The following is a 27,101-nucleotide window of genomic DNA, read 5'->3' on the forward strand; positions in this document are numbered from 1 at the left end:
TGCTATAATCGTTTCGTCGATGAATAGGCTATGGGCAAAATTTATATCTAAATTTTTACTAGTAGAGGTCAAGTTGTACAATCGAATACTCTAAAATATTGCATGAGTATGTCTTTGGTTATTGGGCTATGACAACCCTGGTCCAATTAAGCTGCTGGTCCAATTTTTGCTGAAGCGGGCGATGATCGTGTCACGCACGCACGCACGGAGTTTTAGGAGCCCGGGTGGACACGATATATTGATGCAGTGACGGACTTGGGATCTGAAACTTGGGAAGCTCTAGTAAAAAAATTTAGGAGGGTTTGGATGGATGTCTATATCAGCTAGCCTAATTTTAGCCACGGACCGCGAACTGAGCTGCAACCAGCTTTTCGTGCCCACGCCTTAACTCATTTTAGGGCCCCAGCGTGGCCAATTCACGGGCGCGCGGTCGAAATTTGGCCGGCTAATAATTTTGCCATGGCATACATGGGTCCGCATCCAAATGGACAATTAAAGCGCAATCTAATAGCAATTCGATAGCAATACAATATATAATAATCAAATTTGCAATAACATAGCTACAAAGATCCCATTATATACCTAGCTCAACAATATTTTCATTCTTCATGGCTAACACATCCAGATAACACATCAGCAATACAAATGGATGCAAACTAATCAATTAGTCACGTGATTTCTAAATTCAGAAGTGAGACTGAAATCAGTACACATAACTAAGAGCAACTCCAACAGCTTATTTTTCCCTATCCCCTTTCAACATTTTCTCAATATAGAGAATTGATGGTGAAAAAAAAACTCTTCTAACAGATTAATTTTCCATCTTCCTTTCCTTTTTATTTTTTCTCAATCTTCTATATTATCTCTCCAATCCCCAATAGAAAGGGGACTCCCTTTCTCTGTCCCGACGCCCTCCCGCGTCGCCTTCCTGCGGCCGCCCTTCTTCCCTGCTCTGCTCCGCCGGCGCGGCGGCCCTCTCCTCCCTCCCCCTCCCTGGCTCGCCGCCCCTGCTCGGCCTCCACCGCGCCCGCCGCAGTGGGGAGCCGCTCCCGCCGCCCGCACGCGGTGCTCCGGCGGCCCCGACCGCGGTGCTCCGGCGGCGTCGGCGACCCGGCCATGGCCAAGGTAGGGATGCCACCGAGCGCGCTCCTCGCGCCGCCGCCACGCCCCTCGTCTGCAGCACTGCGGAGCGTGTTTGATGCGCGGCCGCGCGGGTGCACCGTCGTGGTGCCGCTCCCGTCTGGAGTTGCGGAACCAGAACCTCCCCGCGGTTCGCCCGGCGGCGGCACGGCTCCCCCGCTCCGCTTCTCCCCGGCGCGGCGGAGGTGGCCGGCGAGCTCAGAGGGGCTGAGGTCCGCGCGATCGGCGCGGCGCAGCGGAGCGGAGGTGCCTGGCCCCGCGCAGGCGGCGCCCCCCTGCTCAGCGCGGCCGCGGCGTCGGGCCCCTCCTGGCGGCTCGTGGTCCGGCCGCAGCACGTGGTCCGCGCATGCTCCCGCGTCGGCCATGGCGAGAGCGAGGGGCGGCGGCAAGTGCGCCGAGCTCCTTCCATGGCCGGCCGGCCTGGTTCTTGCTGCAGCTGGTTCTTGCTGTGAGTCCGCGCCTAGGCTCCTGGGCACTCGCACGCGCACTGCAGGCACCGCTCGCCACAAGGGAGCTGCCGAGGGCGCCGCTGCAGCTGCGTACTGTGCGCCGCGGGCAGGCAGGGCAGGGCGCTGAGCTGCAGCTGCTCGGGAAAGGAACACGAGGGGAGGGGAGGGGAAAGGAAGTGAAGAAGATGTGTGACTGACAAGTTGACCCTACGTGACATGGGAGGGAAAGGGGAAAGGAAAAAAATCTAGCTGCTGGAGCACTTCTCCTCTATAAGTTGAAAGTTAGAAAGGGAATTTCTCTGAATGATGAGAAAGGAGATAGGGAAAAATCAAGTTGTTGGAGTTGCGCTAATAGAGATCGCAATAGGAGGATTTTGAATACTAGATGCCGCATCCTGGAATGGCTGCTGGCTTGCCGCGCGTGCCCCTGCTGCTCGAGGTGCGTTTGCAGTGCCCACGCGCCTGCAGCATGCCCGATTGCCCGCGCGTCGGGGTGGGCGGCGGGAGGTGGTGGGCGCTGGGCGCGGGGCGGCGGAGCCGCGCCGAGCGGCTGGGGTCAGGGCGCGGCCGCGCGGGCCCGCAGCGTAGATGTTGCACAACACGTACTGCCTGTCGCCGACGACGGCCTCCTCCACTCCAGGCAGCACGAGTACTCTTCCATGAGCCATCAGTCGTTGTACTTGCCGCCCTTCTCGTACCGCAGGTTCCTCATCTCGCCGACCTTGACCTTGGCGTTGTCTGGTCCAGGACATCTGTTGCTCCCTGCGAGTGCCACGAGCCGCCGGCGGCGGCGCTCATGGCCTCGCTTGGCTTCCCTGCCCTCTGCGGCTGAAGCTTGCAGCTGGTGAAGAAGAAGCGTTGGCAAGAGTTGGCCGGTCTTGTGAAGCGGGAGGAACAGGGGCGGGTGAGCTCGCCGGGCTCGCAGGCATAGACGTCGGCGTGGTGCACGAGGGGGCGCATTGCCACGTGCAGCGGCGCGCCGATGCGGGCGGGCCCAAGGGGGCGTCGGTGGCGGCGACGAGCCCGGCGCCGGCCTTGGTTAGGCCACAGAGGTAGGAGGCGAGCATGACGGCCGGTGGAGACGAGGACGAGGACGCCGACCGCGATGGCGATGCCGCAGCCGAGGCCCACGCCGCGTGTCGTCGATCTGCTCGGCTGGCCATGAGATGAGATCATGGATCATCGTCTCAAAAATTCCAAGCGTGATGTAGAATGAAAGCACGAAAAAAAATCGCAGCTTCAACCGATTTCTCAACAACAATCCCCACAATGAACTGTGAACAATGTAGCTTCACATCGCACCAACCATCAATCCAACCAGGTAAAAGTGTCACCGAAACTGTAGGAATCCCACTCCCCCCTACCCTCGACATGACGATGCCGCGTCAGCACTCGACGGCGGCGCAAGCGGCCCGCCGTGGCAGATCAAGCGCGCGGGCGCGGCTCCCCTTGCCGCCGCCGATGTTGTACACCACCACCATCCCTTCCAGGGCACGGCTCGTCGCTGTGGCCTCTCACGGCGTCCAAGTTCACCCCCGCCACCACCCTGTCGCCGCCCACGCACAGGGCATCGCCACGCGCACCGCCATGCCCAGCCGCACCGAGCCCCGGGACACGGGCGGCAGCCGCGCCTGCTCCTCCTCCTCTGTTGGCGCCACCGCTCCACCGCCGGAAGGAGAGGTCCACCGCGTGGTTCGCCACCAAGTGGAGGTGGCCGTCCCCGCGCCGCACGAGCCCACGATGCAGCCCGCGGCGGACGCCACGGGCAGCGCGTCCATCGACACGGCGCTCGCGTGCGCCTCGAGCTGTTCCAACTGCATAAGTTTTTTCATGTTTTGACTTTTGAGATGCCAATTATTTGGTCAGGAATCAAAACACATGCACTTGAAAAGTTTTACTAAGCTGATAGCACAATATCCACTTGACAATTTTGTACGTAGAAAATGGCAACCTCGTGTTTCTTTCTTAGCATGTAGGCTTGCATACATTTTCACTCACATGATGATGAGTAGAAAATACTACCTCGGCCTTGTGAATCAGGCATGCGTTTATTAGTTGGCAAAATTTTTTACTTGAAAGCAATGTGCTCATATCAACTACCCAAAATGGACCAGAGCTAAATGAGATTGGTAAGACACCGTTGTGGTATGGTTCATTTGCTCAAACTGTAATTCAGAACCGATTATTGTTTGCAGTTCCATGCTTAGCACTTCTGGTGAAACTTGTAAGGTAGCTCGTCGGCTGTCAAAAGAAGCCAAACAAGTTGCCATATACTCTTCTGATTTGAAGCGTGCTTCTGAGACTGCAGAAATTATAACAGAAGTTTGTGATGTACCTTTTTCTAAAAAGAAATAGAATTAGTGCATTCTATATTTGTTCCCTATCTCAAAAACCTTTTTTTTTTCAGTTAGTGCTGAATGAGGCACTGAGAGAGAGGGGGATATCTCCAAGGCTTGAAGTGGGATGATACTGTAAATAAAAATCCAGATGTTTTCAGAGGGCTCTGATCCTGGCAGCATAACCAAGAAATACTGGTAAGTTGGTAATTTGTCTAGATACAAATGGTAATTGGTAACTTGTAACGTACTGCTGCGCCTGCGATGTGATGGAACCACTAGCATATATTGTTGTACTTTTTTAATATTGTCAAAATGGTACTGAAGAATGAAGATCTGCCAAATTGCCTTGTTCTTCTTTCCATTTACAAATTACAATGCCTGCTGTATATATGTTCAGATTTGAATGGACTTAAGCTATCTGAATAACTTTGCCAATGTTTTGATCTGCTGGTGCTAGTTGCAACTGAAGGTATTTCGACAGGCAGAAAACACAAGTTTCCCTTAACTTCTTGCCTCAATGATAAACCCATGTAAAATTACTTCACTCTGAAGAGCTTGTCAACACCTTGTATTGACGTTCAGGGTGGTGGAGAGAACCTGAATCAGTTAACTGAGCGCTGCGTCTCCTACTTGAATAGGATTGCTCAGGAACACATAGGCAATCTGCAAACCTCATTCTTAATTATTTGTTTCCCAAACTCCACTGTGGCTACCGATACCACACTGAAATATGAAATAGGCCAAACAGATATTCTGAACCTTCTATGCCACATTGCGTTGCTGCTTCAAATACCTGCTCATTTGCAGCTCTGAACTCTGAAGTGTTTGGTTCGATGCTAATTTGCTAATAATGCTGCTACTGCATCGACAGGAGAGCGGGCTGTGGTAGTCTCCCACGGAGCAGCCATACTGAAGCTGTGCCGGCACACCGATCCATCCAACAGCTCCATTCGCAGGAACATCACCAACACTTCGCTGAACGTATTCCTTGTCTCCGGTGTCACCGGGCGGTGGATCCTTGAGAGGTGTTGAAATGTGGACCCTCTACACGGAAATGGCTTCATGGAGAACTCATTTGTTGGCGACAGGGCCCCCGTGTTACATGTGTGACAAGATGATTTTGACTAGTCACTGGGCTGAATAACCAATAGTCAGCATGCTGGCTCAACAAACATAAACATTATCCTTAAGTAGCTGTTGCTGTCCCAGCTGGTTTCTTCTTTATTTTTCTTCTCCATGAGATCTGCGTATCTTTTTTATTATATTCAAGAAGAAAGAGTACAACGTAAAACGTCCATCTGTCGCACTACATCCGGAATTCTATCACATGATTTTTGTGTGACCCACGGCTTGGTGCAATGATAGCGAGTGGTTTCATGTTTCTTAAGAACCAAACCATTATTATATATCTTTCGAAACGCGTTGTTGCTCTTCCAGGGTCCTTCCTTCTAGTTGCCAGCCATTATAATTGAAACTTAAACAAACGGTACAGTGAGCAGTATAAATAATGCAGGTCTGTGGTAATCATCACAGAGCACAAGAGCAAGCGGGTTCCAGCCTTCCAGGAGTCTGCAAGACCATTCCTCTCCCTTTTCCTGCACCGGTTAGGCGCCGATCGAGCGATGTCACCTGCAATTTCAGGAGCACCACACGGCGAGCACTTCGCGGAGGTGGTGGTAGTGCGCCACGGACAGACGGAGTGGAACGTCTCCCACACCATTCAGGTTGGTTCTTGATCTTGTGTAATTCAATTCTCACCATTTTTCCATTACGTTTCTCCATCAGACAGAGGCTCAGAAACTCTCTTTATGTTTGAACAGGGACGGTTGGATCACGAGCTCAACGAAACTGGAAGACAACAAGCTGCCATGGTATGCTATACTTTGCGAGATCATGACGTGTGGTTGTAATTTGGCCCTTTTATGTGATTCTGATTCTGTTTCGAACCCTGAAGGTTGCCCGTCGGCTCATTTGCAGCTCTGAACTCTGAAGTGGTTCGATGTTAATTTGCTAATAATGCTGCTACTGCATCGACAGAGGAGCGGGTTGTGGTCTCCCAAGGTGCAGCTATACTGGAACTGTGCCGGCACACCGATCCACCCAACAGATCCTTGAGAGGTGAATTTCCCCAACACTTCGCTGAACGCATTCCTTATCTCCGGCGTCACCGGGCAGTGGATCCTTGAGAGAGGTGTAGATGTAGACCATCTAGATGGAAATAGCTTCCTGGAGAACGCGTGCAGTGCCTTCATGGAGATAGAATCGACACAATCGGCACCAGCCACTTATGACGGCCACGGCGCCACGTGCTAGCTGCAAGGATTTTTGTGTTTTTGATATTGCTATTGTCGGTGTGCTCTTGTATACTTATCATGAACAAGATGACTTTGACTAGTCACTGGGCTGGTCAGCATGCTGGCTCAACAAAACATAAACATTATCCTTAAGTAGCTGTTGCTCTTCCTGGTTTCTTCTTTCGTTTTCTTTTCCAGGACATGATATTTTTCCATGATTTTTGTGGTTTCTTCTTTCTTAAGTACCAAGCCATTATCATATATCTTTCGAGACGCGTTGTTGCCCTTCCTTGGTCCTTCCTTCTTTCTCAAGTACCAAGCCATTATTCATTAGAACATAAACAAACAGTACAGTGAGCACTATAAATAGTGCAGGTCTGTGGTAATCATCACAGAGCACAAGAGCGAGGGGGTTGCAACCTTCCAGGAAACCATTCCTCTCCCTTTCCCTGCACCGGTTAGGCGCCGATCGAGCCATGTCACCTGCAATTTCAGCATCGCCACACGGCGAGAACTTCACGGAGATGGTGGCGGTGCGCCACGGAGAGACGGAGTGGAACGTCTCCCACACCATTCAGGTTGGTTCTTGATCTTGTGTAATTCAATTCTCACCATTTTTCCATTACGTTTCTCCATCAGACAGAGGCTCAGAAACTCTCTTTATGTTTGAACAGGGACGATTGGATCACGAGCTCAACGAAACTGGAAGACAGCAAGCTGCCATGGTATGCTATACTTTGTGAGATCATGACGTGTGGTTGTAATTTGGCGCTTTTATGTTATTCTGATTCTGTTTCGAACCCTGAAGGTTGCCCGTCGGCTGTCCGAGTCCGAGGAAGCCAAGCCAGCTGCAGTCTACTCCTCTGATTTGAAGCGTGCTGCCGAGACTGCACAAATGATAGCAGCAACTTCCTCTGTATCTAACGTATGAATATTATGGAACAACTTGAATTACTATTAGTTTGTGCTAATTTTTCTCTCTTTATTCAAACAAATGGACTATTGTTTGTTTCAGGTGGTGATTGATCAGGCACTGACAGAAAGGCACATGGGATCGTTCCAAGGAATGAAGCGTGAAGATGTCCTCAAATCAGAAGCTTACAAGGCTTACTCATCCAAAGATGAAAGAAAAGAAGAACTACCTGTAAGGCTGTAACTAACTTCCATTCTCCTCCAAAGTCCTACTTTGTATTATTTGAAGTAAAACACTAGGCGTTTACCGTTTTGACACAGCCACATGCTTACTAGCTACAAATTGCAACGTTTTACCGTTTGACAAATTGACTTTCTGAATCTGTGAAAGTGACAAATTGACTTTCTGAATCTGTGAAAGAAGGCCTTTCCTCCGATGATTGTTACTACTTAGTACTCACTAGTCATCTTCTTTTTGATAACAGGGTGGTGGGGAGAGTCTTAATCAGCTTTCCGAGCGCTGTGTTTCCCGCTTGAACGCGATAGCTGAGAAGCACAAGGGTAAAGCACCAATCCACATGATTTCTTGCGCTCTCTGTATTCAGTAACAATGCAGAGCACCAGCTCTGTCAAAACTCTCACCTGGTGTGCATAGCTTTGACTGCCAGTTTCATGCTGCAAACTGAAGTTGTCGCATCGTGTTGCGTTGCGTTAACAGGTGAGCGGGTGGTCGTGGTCACCCATGAAGAAGTCATACAGGAACTCTGCAGGCACGCCAATCCGACGACCTCGGTTCGCAGGAACATCCCCAACACCTCGATCAGCATTTTCCATGTCTCGGGTTCCGACGGCCGCTGGATCTTGGAGAAGGTCGGGGACGTCGGCCACCTGAACGAAGATAGCTTTCCATAAGATAAAAAAAAACGAAGATAGCTTTCCATAGCATGCACATTGATACCGCATTACAGTCAGCGATTGTGACATGTACAATTGAAAAATGTCTCTGTTCTGCTGTAATAATGAACTTGTGTAGTATTCAATGAATTATAGAGTTATGCCTTTTTTTTTCCCTTTGAACGAACTAGGTTGAGATTCATATTGCAATCTTTGGGAATTGTAAATGATATATTAAGATATTGTTATATTTGCATATGAATTTGGTCAAAGTTGGACAAGTTTGATTTAAAACGAACTGATAGCAACAATGAGATCAAGTCTAAACGGCCATGTGTCCTGGACTCCTGGTGGCTGGGTGGGAGTCTCTGCCTCTGTGGGGGCTTTGGCCTCTGGGCCTTCAAGCAAGGACGGTCGGATGCGGCTTGAGGGCCGTTCAACAGCCACGAATGCGATGCAGTACAAATCTTTCTACCCGTCACTCCGCGCCCGCGCCGGCCGCTTCGGGCCCATGCGCGCCTGCCTTGGTGCGCTGGCCGTCGCCTACGCCGACAACGGGATGGACGGGAAGGGCGCTGAGATGTGCGCGCGTTCGCACCTGGGAGCTGCACAGCACGCTCATGGCAACTGCTAGCGCCAGCGATGGGAGGACACCCTGAAGCTGTATGACGAAGTGCTTGGCCATGAGGGCGGCGCGGATAACTACATCACCTGCGTGACGTTGGATAGATGACTTGGCGTAGAAGCGAGGGTTCATTTGTTTGTTTACAAGTCATCATCTTTCGATCTTAAAGCAATGAGGCAAGACGTGCTTACGGTCAAATCAGAAAATTATTGAGAATAGAATAAGAACGCAAGGCAATGGATTCCTCGCAAGGACAGTGGCGGAGCGAGTTTGACGAGATACACATAGAAATGACGTATCTCAAAGATTTGAATTGGGATGATGCTATAAATAAAAATCCAAATGTTTTCATAGGCTTCGATATTTTTAAAATTCGTGAGGGCTATCCTGGCAGTAGAAACTAAGAAATACTAGTAAGTTGGCAACTTATCTGTATATTGAAATGGTAATTTTTAACCTGTATTACTGCTGCGATGTGATGGAACGGATCAATGGAACCACTAGCATTGTGGTTGTACCACTACTACAGAACAACTCTTTGTTCCAGGCTATTTGTCCCGACAGTCTTTGGGTCCGGGATAATAGGTGGCTTTTGTCCCGGGTCCAACGGCTAGCCGGGCCAGCGGGGGACAGGGGCCTTTTATCCCGGTTGAAGGCACCAACCATGACAAAACTTCTTGGCCCCCTTATCCCATTACCTCCCCCCGCCCGAGCCATTCAGCTCACTTGTTCTTATTGTTCTTGGCTCGGGAGAGAGGAGTTTTTGCTCATTTCTTCACCACATTTGTGAAGATCTTTGATTCTCTGTCCATCCATCGGCGCTAAAGGTTTGAGGCTTGTTTTTCTCTTCTTCCTTGTCTTGTATAGCTCATTTCATGCTTTAGAAATAGAGAAAATGTGTAGCTAGCTCATTTCTTGGATATTTAGATTGCATATGTAGGTGTGATTTTCTTTTAGATTTAGATGAGTATGTGGATAATAGAAATTTTTAGAATGAGTGTAGACACTTCATGTGATGTACTTGTATATATGACCATATTGTGGATAGTTGATTTTTGTATTCATGAATGAATTAATGAAATGAGTATATTAGAATTTTTTATTATGAATGGATTATTTTGACACTCTAGTGATGTATTTATTTAGGCTCACATTGAAACAATCTAGAAGCTAAAAAAAATCTTTATTTCGAAACAAGTATACGTCGTTAATCTCCATCCAATAGTGATGACACTATCTTTCGGGGATACACGATGCGCTATAAGGACGTCGTGAATCGGTTGGTCGCATCATCAGCACTTCCGATTGATAAGAAGACAGCATTTGACGCAGTCAGCATGGCCGTTGTTGTACTGAGAGCATATCGACGAGCATGCTGCCTGTGCCAAGTGTTGTGCCTATTAATCGTAAATGTTGGTGTAGCGACTGGCCGATTGGTGACATCCTTGTACCGCACCGTGTCCCCCCGAAAGGCAGTGTCATCACCGCAGGGTTGAGGTTTCTGACATATACATTTTCAGAAATAAATGTTTTTTTCTTCTAAAGGGTTTCTGGATATTGAAAAGAGTGTACTCCTCGAACTGAAGGGTGTCGAAGTAATTAGAAGTTATAGAGATTTCTTTCAATTAATTAGAGATTTCTTTCAATTAATTAGAGATTTCTTTCAATTAATTAGAGATTTCGTCTTTTTTATATGATTTCATTGTTATTTGCAAGAGTTATTAATCTGATCATTGTAATTGTAATAGTAAATAATATTTGCATTATAATGGTAAGAATTTATAATTTTGTGGAAAATAAAGGTATTTTTCAGTAAAATATGGCTTCAGCAGCCGAAGGGTGTGGCACCGGTGGGGTGATCGTTGCCCTTCTGGAGAGAAGGGCACAACTCGAGTAGGTCGTCGGTCCAAAAAACCTAGTGCTTTTCATAGGACAGCGCTCCGTTATTTGGAAAAAGAATATAGAGAATGCATGGCAACGGGCGAGAAACCTCCGTTTGATCTCTAGGATTTATTGCGGCGTTACGGTTCGTCACCACCAAACTCGGAGGTTTCAGCTCCGCCATCTTATTCTGCGCCAGCAAGAAATCCGTTAGAGCATTCTGCGTTTCAACGCAAGGACGGTTGAAAACCTATGTGTTGTTGTCCGAATTTTTAAGTTTCATGTATAGTACTCCTTTGTTAAGTTCTGTAATAGATTAAGTACTCCTTTTAATTAATCAAGATGTATGATGGATATTGCAGATCTTTTAATTATTCATGTTATGTTACATTTAGTTTAATTTAGGTTTGATATATTTTATTTATTCGATACGTGTAAAGAATTCAAATCAATTTATTTAAAATGCAGATGGACCGGCAATGGATGTATAATGCTGACCGACGTTCGAAATAATTCATTGATAGCCTGCATTATTTTTTGTCTGTGGCTGAGGCAAACAAGCAGAATGGTTTTATGTGCTGCCCGTGTGTGCATTGCAATAATAACAAGGATTACTCATCTTCATGAATCCTACACAGCCACATTTTCGCAAATGGTTTCATGGAGAAGTATGTTTGTTGGACGAAGCACAGAGAACAGAGGTTACCATGGAAGACAATGAAGAAGATTTTGACAACCACTTTCCCAGGAATGCTGGAATTGGTGCATTCGATGATGATATTCCCATGGAAGAGCCCGAAGTAGATGTAGCAGAAAATGATCCCAGCGACGATCTGGGGCAGGCATTACATAATGTGCAGGCAAACTGTGAGAGTGAAACGGAGAGGTTGAAGTTCCAGAAGTTGTTAGAGGACCACCGTAAGTTGTTGTACCCAGATTGTCAAAATGGATTGAAGAAACTTGGCACCACCTTGGAGTTGCTGCAATGGAAGACGACAAATGGTGTATCCGACAAGGGATTTGGTGAATTACTCAAACTTGTTAAAAAAATGCTTGCTAAGGACAACGAATTGCCTACCACAACGTATGAAGCCAAACAACTTGTTTGCCATTTAGTATTGGAAGTGCAAAAGATACATGCATGCCCCAACGACTGCATCCTCTACCGAGGCGAGTACGAGAATTTGGATGCATGTCCCGTATGCAGTGCATTGCGTTACAAGATTAGAAATGATGATCCTGGAGATGTCGAGGGGGAGCCTCCCCGGAAGATAGTTCCTGCGAAGGTCATGTGGTATTCGCCTATAATACCACGTTTGAAGCGTCTGTTTAGAAATAAAGATAATGCTAAGTTGATGCGATGGCACAAAGAGGAACGCAAGAAAGACTCGATGTTGAGACAGCCCGCTGATGGGTCGCAGTGGAGAAAAATAGATGGAACGTATCCTGAATTTGATTTGGATGTGAGAAACATAAGGTTCGGTTTGAGTACGGATGGCATGAATCCTTTTGGTGAGATGAGCAGTGGTCATAGTACTTGGCCTGTGACTCTTTGTATGTACAATCTTCCACCATGGCTCTGCATGAAACGAAAGTTCATCATGATGCCAGTGCTTATCCCGGGTCCAAAGCAGCCCGGAAATGACATTGATGTGTACCTAAGACCATTGGTCGAAGAACTCTTATTGCTCTATGGCGATGAAGGTGTACGGATGTGGGATGAATTCAAACAGGAAAACTTCAACCTACGAGCATTGTTGTTCGTAACGATCAATGACTGGCATGCTCTTAGTAACTTGTCAGGACATTCGAACAAGGGATACAAAGCATGCACACACTGTTTAGATGATACCGATAATATATGGTTGACTCACTGTAAGAAGGTTGTATACATGGGTCATCGTCGGTTTCTTCCCATCAGACATGCGGTACAAAAGAAGGGCAAGCATTTCAAAGGCCAAGCGGACCACCGAACAAAACCGATGCACCGTAGTGGTAAAGACGTCTTCAACATGGTAAAAGATCTAGAAGTTATTTTTGGAAAGGGATCTGGTAGCTAACCTGTTCCGAACGAAAACGGAATGACACCCATGTGGAAGAAGAAATCTATATTTTGGGACCTACCATATTGGGAAGTCTTAGATGTTCGTCATGCAATTGATGTGATGCACCTCACGAAGAATTTTTGCGTCAACCTTATAGCATTCTTGAGAGTATACGGAAAGACAAAAGATATAGTAGAAGTACGTTAAGAATTGCAACGTAAGGAAGAACGAGATGCCTTACATCCAGAACAGCGAGATAATGGACGACAATACTTAAGTCCTGCCAGCTATACTCTTAGCAAGGAAGAGAAAGAAACCATGTTTGACTGCTTGAGTAGTATAAAGGTTCCATCTGGATACTCATCCAATATAAAAAGAATCTTAAATTTGGCAGAGAAGAAATTTACAAATCTCAAGTCCCATGACTGCGATGTGCTTATGACCGAACTTCTTCCGGTTGCGCTGCGGGGTATTCTGCCTGATAACGTCCGGTTAACCATCGTGAAGCTATGTTCCTTCCTCAACGCAGTTTCTCAGAAGATAATTGACTCGGAGAATTTGATAAAGCTGCAAAATGATGTGGTGCAATGTCTTGTTGGCTTTGAGCTGATATTTCCACCATCTTTCTTCAACATCATGACACATCTTCTAGTGCACCTTATGAAAGAGATTGATATTCTCGGACCAGTATTTCTACACAACATGTTCCCATTCGAAAGGTTCATGGGGGTACTCAAGAAATGTGTTCGTAATCGAGCTCATCCAGAAGGAAGCATCGCCAGTGCCTACGGAACTGAGGAGGTCATTGACTTTTGTGTTGACTTTATTGATGACCTTAAACCAATTGGAGTCCCTGAATCGCAATATGAGGGGAGACTAACTGGAAAGGGTACATTAGGAAAGAAATCTTATGTCTGCACAAATGATTTCTCATTCAAGAAAGCGCATTATACGGTTCTTCAACAATCATTCTTGGTTGACCCATATATCGAGGAACACAAGAAAATTCTGCTCTCCAATTTCCCGGAAAAGTCTGAGGCATGGATTACACGTGAGCACATGAACACTTTCTGCAGCTGGTTGCGGAAGCATCTAATGCATAACATGGATATAAGTGAACAAATGTTCTTATTGGCTAGGGGACCATCTTGGAATATCTTAACATACCAAGGGTACGAGATAAATGGAAACACATTTTATACGATAGCTCAAGATAAAAAGAGTACCAACCAAAACAGCGGTGTTCGTATGGATGCCACGAACAATAATAGAAAAAAGGACACATATTACGGCTACATTGAAGAGATATGGGAGCTAGATTACGGTCCCAATTTCAAGGTGCCTCTATTTTGTTGCCAATGGGTTAAGCTATCTGGAGGAGGGTAACAAAAGATGAGTATGGGATGACAATAGTTGATCTCAACAATCATGGGTATAGAGACGAGCCATTTGTCGTAGCCCAGGATGTCGCTCAGGTTTTCTACATTAAGGACATGTCCAGCAAGCCAAAGAAGGGGATAAACAAGCAAAAGGATGAGCCTAAGTGACACATAGTTCTATCAGGAAAGAGAAACATCGTTGGAGTGGAGGACAAGACAGACTTGTCAGAAGAATATAATAATTTTGTTGTCATTCCACCTTTCAAAGTAAATGCTGATCCATGCATCCTTCTAGCCAATGATGATGCTCCATACTTGCATCGTGATCATAATCAAGGGACATTTTGTGGCAGAACCAACTGAATTATCCCGACTCAAGTGCGCTGGCCATCACCATAAAGGCAACACCGACACAAACGCACTTCAAACGGAACAATTCTTGGTCTGTCGGGTAACGTCCCGATACAACCACCGGTTCTCGGATCGAACAAGCATACCCCGCACGAAGGCGAGTCCAGAGATATTACAACCACATGTTTTATAACACAAGCTCAGTAGTGATTACAACCAGTTCGAGACATTATTACAAAACCAAACTTAGTAAAACAGTTATACAAACCATAACTTTAAGTTCAGAGTTTGAAAAGCAGCGGGAAGAGAAAACGACGGCTACAACACGTCGCAAAGGTATACCAAGCTAGCCCAAGCAAGGTATCACTCGTCAGGGTCATTGCCGGCCGATGACGGATCCCACTCTACGGACCAGCCAAGAGGCAAAGAGCAGGGCCAAGACAAACTAGCGACCTGGTCCTCAAAACTCGTACCTGAAAAAGGGTTTCAACAACAAGGCTGAGTATTCTAATACTCAGTAAGACTTAACCGTCAACGGGTATACGTAGCCCACCTAACTAGACTATGAAGGGTTCTGTGAGACTCTGTTTTTCCTTTTGCTGAAAAGCAATAAAGAATAGGTCCTTACTTTCAAATTTAGCTTCCAAGATTCTAGTTGATTAACCATTCTATGTAAGCAACTACTATTCAACCATGGTAGAACTTTAAGCAATCATCAAGATTGATCATAATAATGTTGCTCTTATTACTTTGTGTGGCAAAGAGATCAAGCAGTCCCAAACCGTGAGAAGCGGACGATTCGAATCGAATTTGTTAACCTGGCCAGGCAGACCTAACACACACGTTTGGAACACCGTCGGGTCGTTCCCAAACAACCGTTTGCCTTTCTTTCCGGCTTGTGGATAGGAACACTCTCCCCGACTACAGGGCTCCAAGGTCCAACCTTGTCCCTAGTAGTCGCGGTGTTGATCAACATAAACATAATTAAAAACCTATCTCTAAGAGGGAGTGTCAGTATATCCATTCCCCGGTCCGATCAGTTACTAGGCTTACCGCGTACCATATTTACGGCATGTGGCTAGTACGTTCAAAAACTTAACCAGCACTACCACACACCGCGACATTAGCAAGTTCATCAACACAGACGGGGTCTCACACAAGGTAATGATATCGAACACAACCCCATCCGTCGTCCATATATTGATAACAGAAAGTAAACAAGCAATTCCTATAGAGCTCGCGAGTGACAGGCAATCACTCGACTTTTACCGGTCCTATAAGCTTAGCAATTATTCGAACTCAGTTCTAGTGTTCAGTACATAGGTTCCTAGGATCATTCATCTAGGGTTTCTATTCAAATCCTAAGAATTGTAAATGCATAAGTAAGTAATAACAATAAATGGTATTAATTTGAAATATAGGTTATGTCCGGGGCTTGCCTTCTCGGTAGTCACTAACTATTTCAGCCATGGGCTCTTCCGAACTTTAGTCCGGGGCTTCAGTTAGTACAGTAGTGTTCACTTGAGCTTCGAGATCACCTCCTTCGGAATCCGGGATCAGCTCGTATGTTCCGTCCTATAGAGCAGTCGTATCTATATGTAATGCAATAGATGAAATTACAAACATGCCCATTTCACGATAAAGTTGTAGTCTACAAATAACAACACAACTTATGTATATGGGCAATCGTTTATAGAGTAGATAATTAACTTTTCTAACTATACAAGACATCATGATCAACAGCACAAAAGAAGCTCACTAATCTTCATAAACAAGTGGTCGTTGTTTCCTATAGCAAATAAAACATGGTTTGCTAATAAATCAATCACTCAGTACACATTCAGTATTAAAATCAGCAAAAATTACATCAAACAGAAGGGAAACATAGTGATCTACCCTATAAATTTCATACCTAAACATGCAGCTATTTAATCAGGACAAATCATTTATTCAGACAACTCCTAGAACAAGATTGAATTATACAGGTTAAACCAGAGCAACCTAGAAGCTAGAAACTTAACATGAGATTTACACAGAGCTAACTTAACTACTGTAAATTTTTCAAGATTTAATCTACACATAATTGATTCTGAGAAAATAAACAAAACTGACAGCAAACTAACAAGATTCATTTGTAGCTTCTGTTATATTCACGATCTGGTGCTCAAATTTTACAGACAGTAACATATGATGAAAAAAGGCTCTACAAAAATTACCATGTTTTTCTAATTAAGGAAACTATTTATCATGATTAAAGCTCACTTAACAAGTATTAAATCAAAGAAATAGCTAAACAGAAGGAATGACCACGAAATTTTTATAGAAATACTACGGTCACATGAAAATCTCACCATAAAATTTTCACAGCAAGACATGTTTTCAATCATCAGTTAAGAAAAAGATAAAAACAACTAGCATTTAAACACTAGTAACATAAATCTATTTTTACAGCAAAAACTTTCAACTAACACCCAACATATTATGATTCCACTGCAAATATATCTTCAAGAGGATTCCAAAACATCAATATTTACACTTTTCTGATTTTTCTATGAATTTCTATGGAATTTCAAAGTTTACAGCAAAAATAATAAAGAGGTCCCTGCTGACACTATTCACTTGAGTCATGGGCTTCGCAGACAGCCCCCTGGAACTTTTGTTCCTTTTAAAACGAGGCCCTTGGCCGTGGTCGGAGAGGGGGAGCGGGGGTTGACCGTCCAAATCCGGCGACGGCGATCGCCGGCGGCGAGGGTGGAGGGGCGTGTGTAAGGAACATGGCACCTTTTATGCCATTTCAAGTGATTTTGGTGATCGAATGACAACACAACACTTGGACTAATATGATTGTTAAGATGATCATTCTCAGGCTTTTAGGTTCAAGTGATGACAAAGAGAAAGAGAAGATAGGCGTAGCAAGGGCCGAAGGGCATCGGTGCATCCGATGGTAGTCGGAAGAACCGACGCTATGAAACTCTGGTGCAGAAGGGAATCGAAGCCAAGTCAGCCTATAGGCACCGGTTGAACCGACGGGTCAAAAAGGGGCATCGGTGCATTGGGCGTCCTATGTTCCAGAGACGATGTCAAGCGCCCAGGAGAAGATTCTTCAGCACCGGTTCAACCGACGGTGCATCGGAGTATTGCGTCGGTGCAATGACGTCAGCGCCCAGTAGAAGATTCTTAAGCACCGGATGAACCGGTGATGCAACGGTACAAAGCATCGGTTCAACCGGTGGTCACTACGTCAGCTGTCAGGACTTCAACGGCTACTTCGGTTTATGAGTGACCGGAAGAACCGACGCTACCCCTGCCAGAGGCATCGGTTCTTCCGGTGATACGCAGATTTTCAGTTGACCGTTGGAGCAACGACTACAAGACTTGGTGGCCTATATATACGCCTCACCCCGGCCATTTGAAGCTTGCTGGAGTCCCAAGACACCTCATACACATCCAAGAACATCTCCAAGCCATACAAGAGCTCATAGATCATATCCTTAGCTTATAGCACTAGCTTTGTAAAGTGTGAGTGCTAGATTAGCTCTTAGTGAGTGTGATTGCAAGGCCTTGAGCCTTTGTGCTGTGGTTCATTAGCGAACCAAAACAAGAGTGTGGTGCGCCGGCACCTTGGAGCGTGAAGCTCGCCGACAACGTCATCGACCCTCCGACTTGGTGTGGAGCGGCGGCGACATCTTTGTGCGGGGGACGTGGAGACCCCCATCCTTTGTGGAGAAGCTCCTTAGTGGAACCCGGGGCCAAGGTGACCGTGATTGTGTTCACGGAAGAGACTTGGTGGCCGAGTAGCAATACTCTTAGTGAGTGCTACAACAACGTGGATGTAGGTGTGCCTTTGTGGCTAACCGAACCTCGGGATAAACACCCGCGTCAAGAGTTTGCTATCTCCTATCCCGCTCTTTAAGCTTCCGCATTTCATTCTAGCAATTTGTGTGCCTCTACTTTCATAGAATAGTTTCTTGATAGGAAAGGCTATAGGTTGCTAAACTCTTTTGGGATAGGCTTTTCACACTAGAACAACGTAGTTGCACATCTAGATAGCATGTTTTAGTTTAAGTTTTGTGCAAACTAGTTGGAGCTATAGGTCTAAGTTTTTAGAGTGCCTAATTCACCCCCTCCCCCTCTTAGGCTAGAGCACCCGATCACTTTCAGCGTGGGAGGTTCAGCAGGCCAAGGCGCACCTCTGGGTGGCTTGTATTGACGTTGGGGTGAGTTGTAGCGGCGGCGCGATGCGAGCAGGCGGGTCGGCGGCGGAGAGGAACGGCGGCGAGGGTGCTCCGGTGGCGGTCTGGGGGCGGGCTTGGGCCTGAGAGCTGCCCGAGGTCGAGGCAAAGCTAATGGTGGGGTCGATTGAGGGCGGAGAAGGGCGGAGGAGGGGGTTCGACGGTGAGGTCGAGCTCGTCGGAGCTCGGGTGGACGGCGGCGGCGTTCTGGGGCGTCGGAGTGGGGAAAAAGCGAAAGATTGAGAGGATCAGCTTGCTGGGTACTTGTAGTGCTCATGCGCGCGAAAGAGAGGGCGGCGGGGCTCTATCCCGTGCTGTCCACGGCGGCGGCGAGGTGGCGGCCGGCGGGTGGTCTGTGCGGCGTGGCAGAGCGGGGAGGGCACATCGCGAGGTGTAGAGGGCGGTGGGGAGCTTCAGCGCGACGCGTGGGAGGCCAGCGCAAGCAGGAGGTGGCCTCCAGCCGGCCCTGAGCGGTGGGCGGCGCTGCTCTCTGCGCCAGCGGTGCGAAGCAGGGAAGCAGGCCGGAGGAAGGAGAAGCTAGACTGATTTGCAAAAACAGAAAATTCCAGGGACCAGTCTGTAAAACAAAGATAACTTTTAATCTAGGGCTCAATTGAAAAAGCGCCCAACATGAAAGTTGTTTAAATTTTCAAGATCTACAACTTTAATGTTGTGCAAAAATTGATTTGATCAAAGGTTAAAGAGTTATTTTTGAAAACATAAGGAGGATTTGAATTCAAATGACTTTTGTCTTTTTCAATGCAAAATCACTTTAAATCTGGACTAAAAAGTAAAGTTTGCTGCCATGTAATGATTGCACTGAATTTTACAAATAAACCCTCCACAAAATCAATATTTGCTATCCCTATTTAAATTAAACTATAGAAAAGACCTTGGAATAATTCAAAATTACGCAAAGGTCCTTAAAATTTTAAAATAGGCCCTTGCTCAAACAATTTCACATATGAAGCAGATGAAATAAATGTAGTTTTATTGTGCAGACACCTAGGGTGTTACACATTTGTGAAGAGAAAGTCTGTTACCGCTAATCCTTCGTGTACTTGAATCATTTTATATTATTGTATAAAAACATAATCGCAATTCAAATACTTTTATTATATATGTACTGTACAATTATACTTTATGTGTTATATATATATATATCATTTTTTATATTTTTCACTTAATTACCAGACTCAATTATAATTTTCATTCAATAATGAATTACTGAACTAATTTTATTTATTTCATGAAATTACATTCACATTAACACACTATACTCTCTCACTAACACACACAATCTCACTAACACACACTATCTCTCAAACTCACACACTACTCATTAATATCATGAAATTACTTAATTTTATGTAAAATTCACTTTTTAAACGTTAATATTGTGATAGAATCCACTTTCTGTCGAAAAGCAACAGTTTGAAAAAATTTGTTCACCTAATATATTTTTGCATGGTCAAAATAACAAATATGATTTAAAAAAAATATATATTTCATTGACCCAATCACTTGAATGAAAATTAATTATTTTTGTTGCATGTATCAAGTTTATATAGAGATAAGAAATTTTGTTCCATAATTTTTGGAATCAAAATTTATTAACTAAATTAACAAATGAAAGCCTATTTTAAAAGAGAAGTAAAAAGAAATAAAAACAAACATAAGATTTGGCGGGAATGAGGGAAAACGGGCCCCTTTTGTCCCGGGTGGTACATCCACCGGGACTAAAGGTGCGCCGCGGGCTGGGAATTTTCCCGGCCCGCCCAAAAATACCTTTTGTCCCGGGTGGAGCCACCACCCGGGACAAAAGGTCCTTTTGTCCCGGGTCGTGGCTCCACCCGGGACAAAAGCCCCCTCATATATTTCTTCCCCTCGCCCCCTTTTCCAACACTTAGCCACTTCTGCGCCGTCGATCCTCCTCGCCGCCGCCCCGACCGAGAGCTCTGCACCGCCGCCCCGAGAGCTCCGCGCCGCCGCCCCACGACCCCACGGCGCCCCGCCAAGACCCCGAGACCGCCGCCGCGTCGTGGCCCCGACCACCGCTCGGAGGACGTCCCCGCCCAGTGCGCCGCCGTCGTCCTCCCCGAGCGCCGCCCGGAGGACTTCCCCGCCCAGTGCGCCGCCGTCGTTCTCCCCGAGCGCCGCCCGGAGGACTTCCCCGCCCAGAGGACCGCCTCCCCGAGCGCCGCGCCTAGAGGATCGACACGCTGCGCGGTCTCATCGTCCCCGACCTCCGCCTCGCCCGTGCGCCGCCGCGACCTCGCCGCCGTACGTGAGCACGCCGGCTGTGGGCCGCCGCCACCCCGCCCGCAAACCCTACATTTTTTGTGAATTAGCCTCAAATTTTAGTGATTTATGACCAAATTTTAGTGAATTTTGTGCAAATTGAAACCATAATTTGATGTAAATTAGGTGTTAATTTGTTTAATGTGTTAATTTACAAATTTGAGGATATGAAATTTGTTTAATGTGTTAATTTGTAAATGGTAAATTAGGGTATTTAATTTGATGTAGTATGAAATTAGTTGATAATGAATTTTAGTAAATTTAATTTGTTTAATGTGTTAATTTTTTTGTGTGAATTTCTTAAATTGTAAATTATGGTATTTAATTTAATGTAAATTAGGTGTTAATTTGTTTAATGAGTTAATGTATAGTGAAATTATATTTAATTTGTAAATATATGAATGTGTATGTATATGTGTGTATGTGTGTACGTACGCCGATCCAATCCTCGTCCAGCTAAACGTACGCCGATTTGATCCTTGTCCATCTAAATGTACGCCGATCCAATCCTCGTCCATGTAAACGTTGTCGTCCCATCCAATACTCGTCTATCTAAACGTACGACGATCCAAAGAAACGTCCTAGCTAAACGAAGTCCGATCCAAACATAGTCTCCTTCTCGATCAGGGCAAATAAGGACTTTTTGGAATCCTTGTGACTAGATCTATTCAGTATAATCATAATATGGGAATTACTTAGTGAATATTTTATTGAATTACTTAGTGACATACTTGGAATTACTTAGTCAATATTGATGTGAATTATTTAGTGAATTTTTAAGGGTTTTATTTGTATTCATATTTTAGTTACGATGGACCTGCGACACACAGACGCGGAAGACGAACAGTTCCTGTTGAATATGATTGGCGGAGGTCAAGGAGATGTCTCTGAACAAGCTGATGATGGCAGCAATACCGACATATATTTGAATATGTCCGGTGATGGAATTGAGCCACCATCTATTCAGGATGACGTTGCTGGTGAACAAAGTGCTAATGTACATATCACAACTATACTTATTTGTAGTGAAAATCATATTTTCATCTGAATCTATATGAATACTATGAATGTTTTTCTATAGCCGTCTGGATCATCGTCGCAGCAGAAAAAGATGAAGCGAGGCCCGACAAAAAATCTGGAAGGGCGGTTCATTATAACCGATCGCTCCAGAAGCTGCCGCTAAAAAATTCATAAGACAATCCGGATGTATTGTCAGGGACCACATCCCGATCAGCTTCAGGCTCTGGAAAGCTTCCAATCCAAGCGAGGAACGGGATGAGATACCCGAAAGAGAAAAAGAATGGTGCTGGCGGGAGCTTAAGAAAAACTTCACGATTCCAGCTAAATCCGAAGAGATATGCAAGCGCTGGACCCTGAGTAAGATGGCCGAACAGCTGCAATCATTCAAGAAAATTTTGACGAAGAAATATATCAAGACCGGGACCACACCCGTATTTACCGGCGAGCTCGAAAAGCTCAGGGGTCACTGGGATGCATTTGTGGAATACAAGTCTTCAGAGCTTGGTCTTCAGAAGGTGCAGAAGGCCAAAGACAATGCCTCGAAGAAAGTGTACCATCACACTCTAGGCCAAGGAGGCTACAAGCTTGCAATACCCAAATGGGAGAAGATGGAGCAGGATCTGCTTGACAGAGGCATCCAACCTGCGACCATGAACTGGCATGAAAGGTCAATGACTTGGTTTTATGGTCACGGGGGAAGCTTGGACCCATTGACTGGTGACTACATCTATGGGCCAAACATCCAGCGAGCAGCCCAGATACTACAGGAGGCCATACAAGCAGCGGCTGAGAGAACATTCTAGCCGGATAGAGAGAGGGACGAGCTGACTTACGCCCTTGGGAATCCAGAGCATCCGGGCTGCACAAGAGGCAAAGGCGTGGTTCCGTGGAAGTATAGGTTCAGGGATTACATTGAATCATATAGAAGCCGGCAAAGAAGAAAAAATGATGAGCGGGAGCACTTGCGAAGGAATTCACATATATAGATATGTGTATACATATATATATAAGTGAATTAATTTATATATGAAAACTATCTAGGACAAATATTATATAAGTAACTATATATATATGTATATATTAGTGGAGATCATACACACTGAATTTCAATACATAAGTTTAATTGAAATGCAAAAGTATAATTGAAAATGAAAAAAAAATTGAGAAAAAGAAAACATGAAAAAAAGGACCTTTTGTCCCGGTTGGTAACACCAAACTAACCGGGACAAAATGGTGCGCCAGCCACGTGGCGCTGGCAGCATCTTTTGTCCCGGTTGCCAGACCCGGGACAAAAGGACCCCATTTTATCTCGGCCTGGCGTTCCCGGTTGGGAAACCGGGACAACAAAGGTTTCCCAACCGGGACAAATTAGCACATCTGTAGTAGTGTACTATTTTAATCGTGTTAAAATGGTACCAAAGAGGCCAGGACTAAGGGCAATCTCCAGTGTATAATCTTTTTCCATGGTGCTAGCCTAGACATGTCATGAGGTGCTACCATAGCTTCAAATGCTCCAGTTGAGTTCCCTCAGATTTTGTAATGGTGGGACCCATAAGGAATTAAATAGATTTTCCCCTTTTATGTCCATGTGAGCTTGAATGATGGATAAGACAGCAGCACGTAAACGAGAAAGAAAGAAAGAAGCATTCTTTATTTAGGGCACCCGGTGCAAATCCTGGCTCCAAGTGCTAGCATTTTCATCTTAGCTCTACCCGCTCCAGTGTATGGCATCTTATATTTCTCCTTCTCTCTCCTCGGAGCACCCCCCTAAAACATCAAACTGGATCGGAGCTGCTTTTATATGTTCAGATTTGAATCGACATAAAGTGTGTGAGCATGCTGGTACAACAAACTTGGAAGTGGAAGACTTGAGACTTGGCCCAGAAACTAAATGCTATTTTTGCTCTTCTCTTGTTTCATTCTTAAATAGTTGGTGATTGCATCCGAGGAACGAGTCTCCCAAGGAATGGCATAAAAAGGACATGGCCCATCAAAAGCCGAACAGCGGGGATGCGCGCGCTGCCCCCGCTTGGAAATGCCCCAACAGTCTGAGTTGATCCAGACCGTCTTCGGGGAGGATGCCATTGTCCTGGGACGAGCAAGACCGTTCGAGGTGAAGCAAACTGCAGTGAGCATTGAATGTGTGCTATCATGAAATGATAGGAAGGTCTCATGCAGAGATGGGACCCACCATGGACGCGCCCTCCTTGTAAAACATCATGATTACAGATTTACCCAGCAGCAGATACACCCCTCCTAACAGTTACGGGCCCACCACGCCTCCAGCCCTAGCAAATGGATGGTGGTTATAGGGCACCGTGGCCTCCCCCCCCCCCCCCCCATTTACCTCCCATCAACTAGTGGCGGATCGGTGTACTCCAATGGGTCTGTTTGGTTTACTAACGCAACTTGCTCTACAAAAGAATCTTGTATGAAGGAAGTACTAAATGAAGTTTTTTTTGCAAAACCTTTTCACATATGGGTGTAATGTTTTAAGACAAATCTAATAAGACAAGTTCCACCATGATTGGCTACAGTAATGCTACAGTAACCATCCTCTAATTATGCGGTCAAAGACCTCGTTAGATTCGTCTCGCGAAGTAGCACAGGAGTTGTGGAGTTAATTTCGTAAATTGTGTTTATTTAATACCTCTAATTAATGGTCAAAGTTGTCTACAGTAATTTATGCTACTAAACCAAATAGGAACATTGTGACGTCATGGGATAAGGGTAGTGGTTCCTTGGGGCACGGAATGGGTGCCCACTTTATGACAGGGTCCCATCCCAAAGGCAATTGGGATTGGCAGCGGAGTTTAGGCTGAATTAGCTCATCTTCGGGTCCCTGAGTTTCCCGAGGAGTTTCGGTATGGTTTAGGGTTTAGCTGTTACTTTCCTTTGTAATTCTCGGATATCTGTAATAGGTATATCTTCTAGATATTTATATTTGCATGACTTATACTTTGCAGGGTGAGACATGTACTTCATAATTAGTTTATATTCATACTTTATACCTTGCATAATTAGAAGAGTAACTCTAGTGTCACGACATTGGTTCCAATATTCGTATCATGAGTTGGACTTTATTAAATCAAAAACTTTAGGCTATGAGCCAAGAACCCTAGGACATGAGATAAAGGAGAGGATCAATGAGAAACTTACTGGTGTAAAGGTAGCTATCGGAGTGGACAGCCACCGTCGGGCAGCCGAATCCGCTAGGCTACCTCCGCCAGACTCACGCCGCCCGACCGCCTCCTCATTCGTGCTTCTAGGAAGAAGACAGGGTGTTAGTAGTGTCGGTTAGCTAAATTTAATACAACTAACCTCTATATTTTTATTTTTTATGAAAAATATTATAGATGCAGATGCCTAAATAATTGCATGCATACTCATCCATATGAATACATGTACACAACTATATCTCTATGAGAACCTCGGAAGACTAAGACACTTTCTAAATTCTTAACACCTTTGCAGATAGCATGAGGTCCACATCATTTTATTCGTTATATTACTTGTACATTTTGAAACATCAATACTGTCGGTGTTTTTACCACCGCTCACCAAGGGATACCCCCTGAGGTGGTAGGTTGTAGGTAGAGTGTTGTCGAGATCACAACTCGAAGGTGCAAGGAACACGAAACTTAAGATAGGTTCGGACCGCCGTATACGTAATATCCTATATCCTGTATGGTGGTTTGTATTGTCTTAGATGTGGATTGTTTGGAGGAGATCACTGCCTGCCCTTATATAATCTAAGGGACATGGTTACATGTAAATCGTTGCCAGATACTAGAGTAGGACTCCTATCCGAGTACTAGTCGGGTAGTTTCCTTCTAATCTGACTAGTCCTAGTCATGTCCAAGTAGTTACAGCACGTATAAGGTAGGCCCATGCCCCATTCCTTATTCTAGAATATCTATACCATGTGCGCAATGCCGTGGTCTCATATCTGACAAGCCCTCGAGCTCTTCGTAGTCGAGTACTGCAGGCTCTACGTATTTCTAAAGGCATCTTCCAGTTCTTTCAAACTTTTTCTTGAAGGTGTCTTCCAAGTACTCCCTTTTCGGCTTCATCGAGGCTATGAGGTGCTCAAGGCCTGAGTTATTTTCTTCTATATGTTGCGCAATGACAATCTCACTCTGTATGGAGTAGCCCCCAAGCCTTAGGTTGCATCCAAGAATCAAGCATAGAGTCAAATCAGTCTTCAATTTTTGTCTTTATCTTCCAAAAATTTGAAAAATAAAAATAAGCCATCGATGACACGTGTCCCGCATCCTCTGAGGCTAGAATCCAAATCCCAAGATTTGGAAAAAAAGAGATCCAAGAAATGGTGGCATGTTGTGTAGAAAAAAGTATGAATTTATTTTGATGGTGAAAGTGGAAATTTTGATTTTGAAATTCGAAAACAACTTTTTTGGATGAAATCCCCAAAAAATTTTTAATCAAATAACATTCTCAAAATATCCCAACTTTAACAATCAAAAATAAATCTTATTCTGTGATAAATGCTTTATCTTCCACACAATAAATCTGGGCCCGCCCGCCGCTGGTTATTTAACCGTTTGGTGATTTAGTGTTTTTACCTATTCACTTTCGAGCCTTTCACTGTTCGGGCCTTTTGCTTCCTTCGTCTGGCATCTGGATCCAGAAATATGGGTCCGGAAGTCTGAGTCCCTCCTAGGACAGCGGCGGTGGGGTCCTTTCCTCGCGTATGGGCGTGGCTCGAGATGATCTGGGAGGTCTCGTGAGTGGCCCGCAATGGCTGCCGGCTTCAGGTCGATCTGCCAGATCCGGTGGCCACGGAGTCGGAGGTCCCTCGTTCGGCACCTGCGGCGGCCAAGGCGGCTCCGCCTCGTTGCTCGGCCGCCCGCACGCAACCGAGGACGTCGGCGGCGGCGGCGGCCACGGGCTACAGCGGTCGGGCCCCTCAGGGTCTTCCCGCATGGGAGTCCCGCGGCGGGCGGCGGGCGTGCGACTCTAGCGGGTCTGCGGCGTGGCGGATCCAGATCTGGCAGCGCCGGCTCTACGGTCCCGTCTTCGTGGGATTCCGTCGGAGGGCGTCTTCGCTGCAGCCACAGATCTCTGGATGCAGATCTGACGTCGGCTTGGCCTCCAGTGGTGACTCCTCTCCGGCAGTTGTGCTTTCGGCTTTGGTGTTGTTGGAAGGGCTAGCTCCGGACTTTACAATTACTTCTGGTAACGACATCTTTAATTTTTCCTTTGTTTTTCATATAGACCA

General features: G+C 45.8%; 2 protein-coding genes and 1 pseudogene across 2 annotated transcripts; all 3 read left to right on the top strand.

Moving 5' to 3' along the window:
* The first annotated feature begins 1,116 nt into the window (after positions 1-1,116).
* On the top strand, positions 1,117-1,716 carry LOC120669258 (skin secretory protein xP2-like). Its single transcript, XM_039949039.1, has one exon. The coding sequence runs from the start codon at positions 1,117-1,119 to the stop codon at positions 1,714-1,716; it is 600 nt and encodes a 199-aa protein (XP_039804973.1).
* Positions 1,717-3,753: 2,037 nt separating this feature from the next.
* LOC120669259 lies at positions 3,754-5,038 on the top strand (annotated as a pseudogene).
* Positions 5,039-6,509: 1,471 nt separating this feature from the next.
* On the top strand, positions 6,510-8,284 carry LOC120670231 (phosphoglycerate mutase-like protein 4). Its single transcript, XM_039950297.1, has 6 exons — positions 6,510-6,800; positions 6,897-6,947; positions 7,031-7,147; positions 7,238-7,366; positions 7,620-7,695; positions 7,853-8,284. The coding sequence occupies exons 1-6, from the start codon at positions 6,699-6,701 to the stop codon at positions 8,044-8,046; spliced, it is 669 nt and encodes a 222-aa protein (XP_039806231.1). The 5' UTR covers positions 6,510-6,698; the 3' UTR covers positions 8,047-8,284.
* Positions 8,285-27,101: the final 18,817 nt, after the last annotated feature.

The sequence above is a fragment of the Panicum virgatum genome, chromosome 4N (genome assembly GCF_016808335.1).
Source record: "Panicum virgatum strain AP13 chromosome 4N, P.virgatum_v5, whole genome shotgun sequence".
Taxonomy (NCBI): Eukaryota; Viridiplantae; Streptophyta; class Magnoliopsida; order Poales; family Poaceae; genus Panicum; species Panicum virgatum.

What these genes read in the sequence shown, in the direction of transcription:
- LOC120669258 (XM_039949039.1), top strand. Translation starts at nt 1,117, where the DNA reads ATGGCCAAGGTAGGGATGCCACCGAGCGCGCTCCTCGCGCCGCCGCCA.
- LOC120670231 (XM_039950297.1), top strand. Translation starts at nt 6,699, where the DNA reads ATGTCACCTGCAATTTCAGCATCGCCACACGGCGAGAACTTCACGGAG. An exon ending in GAAGACAGCAAGCTGCCATG is followed by an intron (nt 6,948 to 7,030) that starts GTATGCTATACT and finishes CGAACCCTGAAG; the next exon opens with GTTGCCCGTCGGCTGTCCGA. An exon ending in GATAGCTGAGAAGCACAAGG is followed by an intron (nt 7,696 to 7,852) that starts GTAAAGCACCAA and finishes TTGCGTTAACAG; the next exon opens with GTGAGCGGGTGGTCGTGGTC.